The 12,711-nt window shown below is 44.4% G+C and overlaps 1 protein-coding gene across 1 annotated transcript in view; it reads right to left on the minus strand.

Moving 5' to 3' along the window:
• The window catches only part of CREBBP (CREB binding protein), a 117,068-nt gene that overhangs the window by 11,275 nt on the left and 93,082 nt on the right, over nucleotides 1-12,711 (minus strand). The window contains 6 exon segments of the mRNA XM_020915287.2: nucleotides 1,535-1,602; nucleotides 1,926-2,003; nucleotides 4,379-4,435; nucleotides 5,961-6,041; nucleotides 11,408-11,496; nucleotides 11,882-12,121. Coding sequence (XP_020770946.2) covers nucleotides 1,535-1,602; nucleotides 1,926-2,003; nucleotides 4,379-4,435; nucleotides 5,961-6,041; nucleotides 11,408-11,496; nucleotides 11,882-12,121 — 613 coding nt within the window.

Below are 12,711 nucleotides of genomic sequence, written 5' to 3' on the forward strand. Positions count from 1 at the left end.
GTCAGGAAGATCCTCTGGAGAAGGGAATGTCTACCCATTCTGGTATTCTTAACTGGAGAATCCCATGGAGAGAACCCCGGTGGGCTACGGTTCATGGGGTTGCAAAGAGTCAGAGACGACTGAGGGACTCAGCACACTGCTACTAAAATTCTACAAAGGCTAGCCCCTATAACAAAGATTTTTCTGGCCCTAATGTCAGTACAGAAACCTTGATCTAAAGAAAACTATTAGAATAGCTAGTGACTTCATCACTATTTCAAAAGGCCTGACAAGTTTAAATGACAGGATAACTGGACTTTGGTAATGACACAGTCTGAACTTGAGTCATCACCAATCTGGAGAGCTTCTGAGGGGCTTCCTCCCTGCCTGCTACCCCTCTCTCCAGCCCACTGAACCCCACAACATCCCATCTCTCTTCTACTCTCATCAGCCCGGCTCTGGCCGAGGACCCCAAGCAGTGTGCTAGCTGCGGGTCCTGCTGGAGAGAGAAGTGAGAGAAGCCAGGAGTCTGAGGGGGGGTTGCGCTCTGAAGGCACTGTTGCAGGGGCTTTTTTTTCTCCCCCTTTAAAATTAATCAACCGGGTCTCCGTTGCTGCACGCAGGCGTCCTCTAGCTCTGCTGTGTGGTAGTCACTCTTGAGGTGTGAGAGCTTCTCGTGTTGCAGAGCACGGGCCCTGGGGTGTGCGGGCTTCAGCAGCTGCAGCACTTGGGCTCAGCAACTGGCTCCCAGGCTCCAGCGTGCAAGCTCAGTAGTGACGCCCGGGCTTAGGTGCCCCAAGGTGTGTGGGATTTTCCCAGACCAGGGAGTGCACCCATGGTCCCTGCACTGGCAGGTGGATTCGTATCCACTGGGCCACAGCAAGTCCTTTAGGGGCTTCTCTCTCTCCGGTTTGCTGCGGACTCAGCAGAAAGATGGTTGGGACTGTCAAGCTACAGAAGGCGGCCCCAGCACTTAAGAGTCAAGCTGACAAAGATGGCACACCGCACACTTGTGAAGTCTGCTCCTGCAGCAACAGGGTGCTCCACGCAGACACCCACGCAGACGTGAGATACCCACACAGCCCTTGGACAGGCTGGGCTGTGGGCGGTCCTGGTGATGCTGGCTGGTTTCCAAGGGTCCCAGAGGGTCACTCTTCACAACAGTGGGGCCCACACCTACCATGGGCACACGTACCCAAGGCTGAGTGTGCCCATCACCAGAGGATGTGTGTGCGTGCATTACTTCCAAGTTTCCTGAGAAGGATCTGACGACATTTTCTCAGAATTCACAAAGTTTACTATATAACTAAGTTTCTAAACTTTCATCTAAAACACAGTTTGATCATAAAGCTGACTTTCACATTAAGATTAAGCTAAATGACTCTCTTTAAGGGTAAGGTAAGAAAAATACAAGTATTAGAAAACAAAGCCACAGAAAAGACCCGAGACAAGCAAGCCCTGAAGCCGTGTGTTAGAGGGACCAAAGGAAGACTCGGAAGACGTACATGTTTCTAAAACGTACAGACCATGAAACAAAGACCCTTCCACGACTTACTCTTAGCACTGAATTTGTTTTCTTTTCGAGTTCTGCCCGTTTTCTTCAAGCAGTTGTCACATACAAAGCTGCAAAAAAATAATGGGTGTGATCAGATTATATAAAACAGTATATGTTGCCAAACTAGTGAAATGCAGCATTCAAATACTTTGCTGGCAATTTACATCACATCATTACACAAAAGTGAAGAGGCAGACTGCTTTGATTCTACAATTCCTAAAGCAGGCAAACACTTAAGACTTAAATTTAGAACCAACTGCCATCCCTCTAATTGCTGGATCCTTGCTGACGACAACGAGAGGCACAGCAGCCGTCAGTGCCCTCCCCTCTACTCTCTGCAAGCTGCTCTCCCTTTCCTGGAGTCTCAGGAAATGACCAGGAAGTTACTCACCCTGAAGGCCAGATGATGTCGTAGTGGAGAACACAAATCTGATGCATCTTCCGGCCACACTCCTTGCAGTCAACGAAACTAGAAGACAAAGACGTGCCCTGTCACACACGGAACCGCACAATGGAGCCTGAGTGCTGCGCTCACACCTGTCCGCACGAGGACTTCAAGACTCCTCGGCATTCACGTGTCTCGCGACTAACTCGGCCATATTTGAAACATGCCTCAGTAGGATGTGTTCTGCAGGAAAAGCTGACTTTCTCCCCTTCTTTGCACCAATGCCTCATTCCTCTCTTCCCCTCATCTCTTTTGCGACCAGAAATGAAAATTTACTTCTAAAAACTGCTATGACAAAGCCTATCTTACAGGTCACATTTTCAAGACCACTGCTTGCTCCAGACGACTAAAAATGCCTAAACGGACTTCAACAGCGGAAAACAATACTGTCAGTGTTACAAGCTCTTGTTCTTCGCCTCACACAGGAAACGTCTGCTCTGAGTCAGTCATCAGGGTGGGAAATGATGGCCTTTGTTCAAGGAAACACTGCAGAGGTCGGGATTCACCTCATCACCCGCCCTCCTCACAGCTTCCGCCATGGCTCACCCGGACCCTATCACCTCACCTAGGAATCTTCATCGCCAAACACCCTTAAAGGTCAAAGCCTATTTTTTTCAGCCATGCCCTTAAGGCCGCCACAACTTAAACCCTGTGGAAGGCTGAACGGGCTAGAGAGCACCAGACTTCTGCAGGCTGTCTGGGGTCCTGGCTCCTCCTCTCAGCCTCGGTGCTGGGCCCCGAACCTGAGGCATGCTCTCACACCACCGCTTGCTTCCCAGCCCTGACCCTCTCTTTCCCCCTGCTGAGAACGAGCCTAACCCAGCTTCTCTGTCCCTGCTCTGCTGAAGGAAAACTGGACACACACAGGCAAAGTGGGCAGCATGGCAGTGGCCTTGTCCGCTGTCCTCGAGCGCCCTCCCCCAGGCCGCCCCCCTCCTACTCTATGTGGTCCTTTAAAACCTCTGCAGCCACGCCAAGTCAGGCGCCAGGAACCCAGCACCTCTGCCTCCTGGTGCCGGGGGCCCCACCCGCGCTCCTTGCCTGCCCCCGCGTGAGCTCATGCCCCCGGGCCCTTCACCACACAGCGTGTCCAGTGTCTGCCCACCCCACCCCCTGCCCCTTCCAGGTGAGCGCCACCTTCTCCAGGACGCCACTCTGCCTGGGCCAGGGCCCTTCCCTCCGGACCACCTTACTGCCTCCTGCTGCCTGAGCTACCATCCGTCTGTCTGTCCTACTAGAAGACACACGGCTGCAGGCCAGGCCCCCTTTATTCAGCTGTGTCTTCCCCACTGCCTGGTACCTACTACCTCAACATAGAGTATCCTGCAATTGGAAAGTTAATATAGAAACCAGCACAACATTGGAAATCAACTATACTCCAACATAAAGAAACATTTTCCACAAAGAGATGGGAAGCCAGCTCTTCATGCACCAGGTGCTCTGCTAACTGTTTATCATGCCCTCTCTCACTGCTCCCCCTGCAATCCCCGCCAGCATGGCTGGCAAGAGACTGAGGCAGCTCTGACACAGAGTGAAGTCCGTGTTCTCCGCTGGAAGCTGAGCCTAGGGAGGGGAGGACCTGCTTCTCAGCTCCAGATGCACCACAGCCACGTTTATCAAACACCAGCAGGGCCGCAGCCTCTGCTCACCAAGCGGCCCTGGACAGGCACTCACCACAGGGACAGAACAAGACGGGCGTCTCCACACACTGGGGTGCCCGTGCCCTCAGGACTTGGCTTTGGGGGCCTGGGAGGTGCCAGAGCACAGAAGGAGCTCTGAGGCCTCTTCAAGGGGTTATTACAAAGCAAACTTTACAAACTGAGTGTTCTCACTGATCGCTGAAGAAAAGGAAATTGAACAACTTCTGAAAACATAACACACCAAAGATGGTGGCAAGCACAAGCGGGTTGGCCAAAAAGTTGTCTTGGATTTTTCTGTAACATCATATGGAGAAACTGAACAAACTTTTGGCCAATCCAACACAACACCGGGCTTCCCATTGTTTATTATTTACAATTGGTTTCTAAGAGTTCCTCTAAAAATTCCCTTTAAGTGATACTAGGACCCCTTCAAATACTATCTTTAGTCTCTAAAGATTCACACTAAATGCCTTCTTAAAGACAATGATGATCAAGTTATTACAGAGGTTCTAACAGAACCAAAACATCCACCTGCTCTTCTCACTGGTAAAATTCAGCAGCTGGACAGCATGCTACAGACACACATCTTTTGCATGAGTTAAAAAAGAATCTACATTTGAAGTAAAGCCACACAGAGAGTGCCACCCAGGGCAATATGTTTATTTCCAGCGTCTTCTACAGCTACCCAATCACATGGAGTAACTTTCCCGATCCGAAAGTTAAAACCTAAAAGTCAGAAAGAAATAGCGGTATACTCACGGTTCAGGATCTAAGGTATCATTTTTCTTCTTTTCAAACTGATCCTTTGAAATTGTCCTTATTTGGAGGGGGAAAGAGGAAAAATGTTAATTAACTAAATTTCATCTGTTGTGTATAAACTATAGGGTCTCTGGAACATTATCCTATAACTAGTTCTTCACATAAAAAGTAAACGAGGGTCAGAACTCTCAAGTGGATGCAATGATGGCATGAACTTATAAAATTTAACTCCACAGAAAGCACCACCATTTATTTTTTTTGTCTTCCTTCGAATATTTCCTCAAAATCCTCATCAACACTTATTACAAGATTTAAGTAAAGTCAGTCAAAATATGGTGGGAAAATTATGTTCAGACTCAAACCTGCTAATTTCCAGTCAAATGTATATGGTGAATGGCTACTGAATCTGACCAAGACTGGTGTAACTAATTCTTCCAATTACAATGTTCCTTCAGCATGTACTTGGGGATGTTTTACTTATTCTTTAAGGACTGAGTGTTTCATTTCTATTGTCCTTTTGTTGTGATCAGTGTATACGTGAATTACTTGATTCGCAGAATTATACAATCCAATTACTAATCACATAATTGGACCGAAGAATTAAGATGACAGGGGGGTAGAAAAATTGACTAAGTAGAATTTCTGACATTTTGGTTTATATGTCTTATGTGTGCCTATGGCCTGTTCTGCGTTTGGATAAAGTAAACTTGAGCTGCAGAGTAAATGTCACTGGAACAGCACTGGAAACTGCTTCAGTGGGAAGCCCTTCTTGCCTGTGGGGGCAGCTACACTAGCAGATTTCTCTGGGTGGCAGGAATTAGGGCAAGAGTAGGGAGAAAAGAGAGAGGCACAATGCTGGCAGTCCTGGGTGGCTATGGTGGCTGGCAGGTCTTTAGGCCCCTTGATCATCCAATTTGAGGATCTGGTTCTGCTTTTTTTCTCACCACATTCTAGACATCTATCTGCTCCATCAGAGGATAAGCATCAGGCAGGAAATGGTGAACTCAGGGAGGGAATGAATGAGCTAACTCATGCCTGTCTGTGCTGGAGCTGTGAGCAGGTGTCCAGCCTCCAGCAAGGAAGGAGATACCTACATGTACTCGCTGGGGTCTCCCCAACTGACTTCTGTTACCTCTGCAACTTCAAGGACAGAGGCTTCAGGGGAAGATCAACTAAATGCTGGAGACGGGGTATGCACACAAGACTCCCTTTTGCTACTGCCAGTTCTGTGACTAGGATTATCTGGTTTCTTAGATATAAAGGAAAATTTACAATCCCCCCAAAGGGAAGTTGACAGCCACTGGGAAAAAGCAAGTGCTCTGGAAGAAGAGATACAGAGCAAGATTACAAGAGGCCCGGGGACTCAACGGGGGCTAGAGAATCAAGGTCCTGGGTGGAGGGAAGGATGTGGGCATGGCACTGCAATTCAGCCACACTGTAAAGTATGAATGTGGGTACAGTTACTATGAAAAATAGACAACAGAAAAGTCACAACGGCAGTGATGCTTCCCTTTCAATCATGGACAAGAGGAAAACAACAATCCAGGGTCACCCCCAAGAGAAATGACAGGACAGTACTTACGTCTGGGGTTGTGAAGGGTCGTCACCCAGGGTAACATTCTCCCCCTGGATCTCTGTGAAACACTTCTCACAGAAGTGATACCTGTCAGCAAGAAGGCCATACTTGGGTGAACTGGTCCATCATAACACACAGCCACCCAAGCAACGAAGCCACCAATCAGAGCAGGGCAGATCACCACGACGAAGGGGGGGCGTTGTTGGTTGATTGATGGGTCAGTGAGGACAATGAAAGGAACAGGGGCAGGTGGGGAAGGGCAGGATTAGAGAACAGGGGAGGGAACAAATAGCACAGACATAAAGGTAAGACGCAAACACCAAGACAACACAGAGCAGAAAGCCAAGGCAAAGCATTGATTAGCATTCGGTCTCATTGCATACATCCCAGGCCATCATCACTAACAATGGGCTTGTTCAGCTCCAAAATGCAAATGTTTTCAAGGAGTCAGTAATACTAGAATTGCAAGGAGCCTACATTTAGGAGTTTGGATTTTGTTCTTACTTAGAGAAAACCAAATGTAACTCCAGGGTTTGAGATGGAAAAAATTTACTTTGAACAAAACAGTCTGACAAAAGTCCTTAAAAAGCAATTTAAACTGAAATAGTTTTATTTTTAAAAATGGGAAATTTATGCTTGACAGCAATTCGTAGATTTTATTTCCAATATTAAGCCAGATCTTTAAAGGTATGAAAATGCTGAGCACCCAGAACTGGTTTTAATTTTCTCCTGTTATTTTTCTCATGTTACTCACTTAGTTAATTGAGTTAGAATAGAAATGAAACCAAATCCATACTCTAGACAAACACTTAACAGAAATGCAATCGGGGTCAAAGACTTTCCAGTCATTTATCAGTAAGAATATACAGAGAACAAACTATGATATATTGTATAAGCCATACAATATATGTAAATCCATGAACAATCTTAAAATTCAATTCTATGCTTTGACTTTAAACTTTTTGGTACTGGAATCAATCATTCATCAATCTGAGATACTCAGTGATTGCTCTGACTTGGGAACAATCCAAGTTAAGCAAATTTAGAATTAATCTTTAAAGCACAATCTGCATTTGAGAAATTATCCATCACCCCAATTTCTTATAATACAGAGCCTGGGCTCAAGCTACCAAATAAGATTAGTTTAAATAAAAACTATTAAATGTTTGGAAAGGACACAAATGAGAAATCAACAAAAATGCAGGTGATGCTGCAAAAAACAAGATGGGCACAGAGGAATACCGCAGAAGTAAACAAGCCGAATGAGGTGAACTGCACAAGCAAAAAGGATGAATATATGGTAGCAACGGCAGCACAATAAAATGCGGTTTTAGTGCTAAAACTACATCTACAAGATGCCAAGGGGATTAGTGTTAAAGACACTGTGACGAGACTGGAGCGCCACACGGAACCACACAGGCAGGAGGAGATGTAGCAGCTTGCAGCTACACACACACACACACACACACACACAGCCACGCATGCGCACACACACACACACGTGTAGCTACAAATGACTGAGGTTCAGGCCACTGCCTGGCTAGTGTGTCTCCATTACCACTAAAACAGATCCCCACAAGTTCTAATCCTAACCTTAATTAAACACATTGAGTGAGCATTGCTGTCTGCCATATTTCATTGACTAAACACATACAGTGAATTAAAAGTATAAAACTTTAGCATGCACACATTTCAAGATTATCCAATTTTTCAGACTGTTGGTGAACATGACAGATTCACTGTGTGTAGCAACTGGATTAATAAGAGTTTCCTGCTGGGACCAGTTTCTTTAGAACTAATTCAATTAACAAAGTCTGCCAAGATTAAAAGCTGACCAGGAATAAATAAACTAACACTGCTGTTTTTAAAAACTATGTATCTCATATCTCTTTCTCTGAATGAACTATAGTAATATTTTGGCTATTCACTATTTTGTAAATATTTTTACAGGGCCTTGAAATCATGTAATAAAAGGAATTTTCATGTGTCATAACTGGCAAGAAAGAATTAAAGTATAGATACTGTAAACCAATTAAGCAGCAATCAGAACAACATGCAAAAATGTTATCTCTTCAACGCCAAATTGTGTCCCTTTTAAAATGAATGAGTGTTCCAATTCATTATGAGCAAACATTTGGCCATAGTGGGCGAGCTCAAAGAGGGCTATTGAACACATTTTGAAATGAAATCGCCATGATAAATTACACGTGAGTCTAAACGGTTTTAAAATCCTGGACAACTCACTGCTTTTATTCAAGCAGGACATGACACCTAGCAACATCTACAGAACAGGAATCATAAACCCATTATTTCCACCGGAGGAAACTGCCCAGAACACAGCACTGGTGGCTGCAGAAACCTACGCTGTCTGCGTATAACTAACTCCCATCCCTAAGAATAACTAACTCCCATCCCTAAGAACCTCAGGGTCAGAAACTGGAAGGGACAGAGTGCCTGTCCAAGAGCTAGGGCAAAGATGCTGGAGAATCAAACCTCCTCAGGTGAACGGGAAGAGGACGGGGGAAGGGCCCGGGCCTCCCTGAAGCACCCTTCTGAGATGACGACAGCCCACAGAGCGGGCATAGCCACCCATCTGGTCCAGCAGGTGGGAACCACTTTGGGAATCAGCAGGTGGCAGATGTTAATGCCAGCCTGCCCCATCTTTATTCACCCTGCCCCAACCTTTATGAATAATGGTTCTTTCCAGCCACAAGAGCCTAGATGACCTTCTGCCTGACACAAAGGAAGCAGTTTGATGAATATGGAGTTGTAAAGGAGAAATGCTTCACAGAATCTGATGACAGTGCACATCTGGGTACCTAAAGTTGGCAAGTGTCACTGCATAGTTCATCAGTAAGGGTAACTGAATGTATGGAGTAAATTTTCAAATGCAGATTGTTTTAAGCACCATATAAGTATACACAAATAACTGGGATAATAGATATCTATTCTCATCTATCAGTAATAACTGGAAAAATCTATAGAATGGTTTTCCCAACATGACTTACTTTCAAATTTCTAAGTATGGAAACAAGTGAAAATGTAACCATACACTAGCTTAGAAATTAGTTTCACTTGTTTAAATGGTTCATAGAATTTCCTATTCTAAGTGCCCAACAGTTTAGAACTATAAATGCCAAAACAATTATTCAAAAGAACACCACAGCGTTCTCTGAAACAGTCAAGGTTGAGAATAAAAATGGAAGCAGTTGAAATGCCCATCGCAGAACTAGACCACTGCTTTCAGACTCACAACACCGCGTCTCTTCCATTTCCATATTCCAGGAAGCACACCTTGTGAGATTCAGCTGAGGAGTGGCATGCTCACACTCTTAAAATGTCTTATGTGTAAAAAAGAACTCCTTTATTTTTCTGCTCTTAAGGAAAATACATCACTTTTGTTCAGTAAAAACTAAATCCTACACAGAAATCTAATTGGACATTTCAGAACTTTCAAAAGAATCCTTCCATCAACACCACCCTCTGAGGGGGCAGTAGTGGACGCTGATGCTATCTGTCCTACTGAACTACAACTGCTCTCCACTTAAATATGGCCAAAGTCTGTGCAACTCAGCAAAGGTGGGGGCCAAAGGACCCAAGAACAGTGAAGCCCGCAAGGAGAAGGCCCCGAACTGGAGAGACGGTGGTGAGCAATCTGCTGTCTGCTTTCCCTTCTAGACCCAAACTCTGCTGTGCACTTCATTAGTGGGGGCATTTTTCACAGTTCACTTTAACCTATTTCCTTAAAATTTCGTAACTTTGCTTTGTTTGGCGCCTATCAGTTCCCAAAGTGAGTTCCTCCTCATGGTCTCATTGGAGACTGACAACTAAAAAGGGTGTCAAGTGGAGGAGTTACTGTGCCCACACCATCGACAAGAAGATTCCAGGCCATGCCAAAGGTCTTTGGGCTAAAACTGTAAGAGGGGCCAGAACTCCCAAAACAACACTTGCCACTGTGGAGAGAGCCCACTACAAAGGCTATGATATCGTTTCAAAGTTCTAGTAGTAAAATGCTTCCAGGGATAGAAGAGAATGCTAAAGGAGAAATTAAATTCCAAATGTTGAAATATTTTCATCAGGACAGCTGTGTCAGCAGCACTTCTGCTAGAGATGCCTGTTGGGGACTCCCATCTTTCCCTGGAACCAGCATCTCACTAGGATAAGTGAGCCAGACTAGGCTTAGAAATCTTGTCTTAAGATATTTTTAGGTCAACAGGGTTTTTTTTTTTTCCAATATCATTTTGATGGGAGCTGTTAATTAACTTAAATATGGTTAGACTTTTAAATTTTTAACTTTTTTTTTTTCTAGCTGTGCCATGCGGCTTGTAGGACCTTAGTTTCCTGACCAAGGATTGAACCTAGGCCACCACAGTGAAAGCCCTGAATCCTAACTACTGGACTGCCAGGGAATTCCCTACATATTTTTTTAAAGAATAATTTAAAAAACGTAATTGGAAGAAAAATAACTGCAACATTCCAAATCACTCAGGCCTCTGCATGTGCCTTTGAACAAATAAAAAGCCGTGTACTTATCTTCTTTGAAGTATTAGAACATATGCAATGACTACAAGCAAGTAAGATAAAAATAATCAAAACGTCAGACCCAAAAGCTGACATTTAATACCTGAACCTAAAGACAAAGAACAGGCATGAAGCTTCATCTTGGTCGCATAAAGAATTCAGCTGTCAGTTCATGAAGTGGAGGCAAGGTGACTGAATATGACCAAGAAATACTGCCCGTTTCAGGCAGGGCGCCCTCATGCTATTAATGCCAAAAGCCATGGATGCCCAGGAGCTTAATTCAAGACAAGCTCCTGAACCAGGAAGCCACATTTAGGTAAGGGGATCAACAACAAAAATTATTTTCATTCTCCTTCTACTTAAGATGAGAGATCTACTCTTTGGCCATCTCCACATTTCAAGAGAAGAACCAAGATTTCTCAAGCATCCCTGTCACTCGCTAAGCCCCGAAAAGGCCACCTCCTGACAGGCAGTCACTCATAAACTCAATTCTTTAATGAATCAGCACGAATACAAGTCTTTCCATCAGCCTGTGCAGGTCAATTTAGCTAGGCAAATATTTACAGTCAGACTGGTAAAATACAATGCTTCAAGTTTATCAGTACCTTGAAAAAGGCCCATCAACCTTTATTAGAGTTAATTTCAACTCCAACTCTTTCTCATATGGTGACAGTATGGCTTAACAAATGTTCCTAATCCAAAGAGTGCAGTAAGCAGCTTTGAGTTAAAATTCTATACTATACAAGCATGCTTTTAAGTTAAGAGACCCTGGGCCTAACTGAGTGACTGGAAAGCGAGAAGCAATGTAACTTCAGCTTATTTCACTGAAACGTCAGGAAAGAAATGATGTAACCAAGCTGCAATCAGATGAGCGTGCCTTGCCCTAAGACCTTCTTTTTGTCCCGTAATTCAGAAAACCGCTCAGTGCTTACCTATTCTGATAGCTGTAGTAGGCAGCATCTCGAGGAATTGTACACAGCTGCTTCCCATAGCAGCACAGAGTCTGTGGGGAAAACTCATACTGCGAAAACAAAGGAGAAAACATTAAAAATAAATGCATTTACTGTCATGTAATGCTCTGTCTGATATGGAGAGCGAGATTTAGCTAGTAAATTAGTTGTTAGTACACTGAGTGGTCTTTTAATGATTCTCATTAATTTTAAAGATATTTTTGGATAAAATGGGACAGAACTAGTGTCTGAGGGACATTTATTACAGATAGATGAATGGACACCAGGGCAGCCAGGAATGCTTGACCCACAAGCACTTCGGGCTTCAGACAACCAACTGTTTCACAAAAGATTGGACTCCATCCAGGTTCAATATACAGGTGTGGCCAAAGTATTGAGTCCATCATACCCCCATAACATCCGCTTTGGATGAATTAAAAAAAGTTCCAACTATACCTTGCGTCCACAGCAATATCCAAGGGACTGCATGACGGGGTCAATCTCCTGCTCAAAGACCTCTGCGAGTTTGCTACAGAACTTGTAGACCCGGGATGTCTTCCGATTGTAGAGCCAGGCATTGTTGAACATGAGCCAGACATCGTCCACATACTGCCAGGGCTCCTGGTACTGCCCTGTATCCAGCTTCCGCTTGATGGTGGAAAGGTCCATGGGATTCTTCACAATGTCAAAGTAATCCTGAAAGACAAAAGGGTCTCAGTCTAGGGGATCCCAAACCCCAAATGTAAGCCTTATTTGGCAGCTTTACCTTAAAACAGCAGAAAGTTACCAGTGTAACCTAACAAGTGACCGAAAAGAGAGCAACTCCTGACCTTCCTCTGGTTTTACTCTAAGATGGTAGTTACTATTTCTAAGTGGGATCATATTACTTCAAAAGCAAATTTAAAGAAAAAAAAATTAAAATAATTCTTTAATAAGAGATGTCCTTTAGTGTCAGATTTTAAAAATACGATTTTGATCCACTGAATTAAAATGGTGAGCATATTTATCAGACAGTATGTTTTTTTAGAAATTCACTCTTGGTCCTAGTGAGCAAAATGACATTTAAGACAAACACAAAAACAGTAATAAGGCTAAACAGAACCTGTTAGGTCACCACGGCCTTTGCAAGAGCACCCAGGGACACCAAAGTGAGAAGCCCATGTGGTTTATAAGGGACTTTCACCAATTCTTTAAACCCACTCCCATGGACAGAGTCTTACCCACGAGTAAAGCAAGGCAACAGAAGCTGCACGCCCCAGGCTGTGCTCCCCCATCTCCCCACATCC

Source organism: Odocoileus virginianus, chromosome 33, assembly GCF_023699985.2.
Source record: "Odocoileus virginianus isolate 20LAN1187 ecotype Illinois chromosome 33, Ovbor_1.2, whole genome shotgun sequence".
NCBI lineage: Eukaryota > Metazoa > Chordata > Mammalia > Artiodactyla > Cervidae > Odocoileus > Odocoileus virginianus.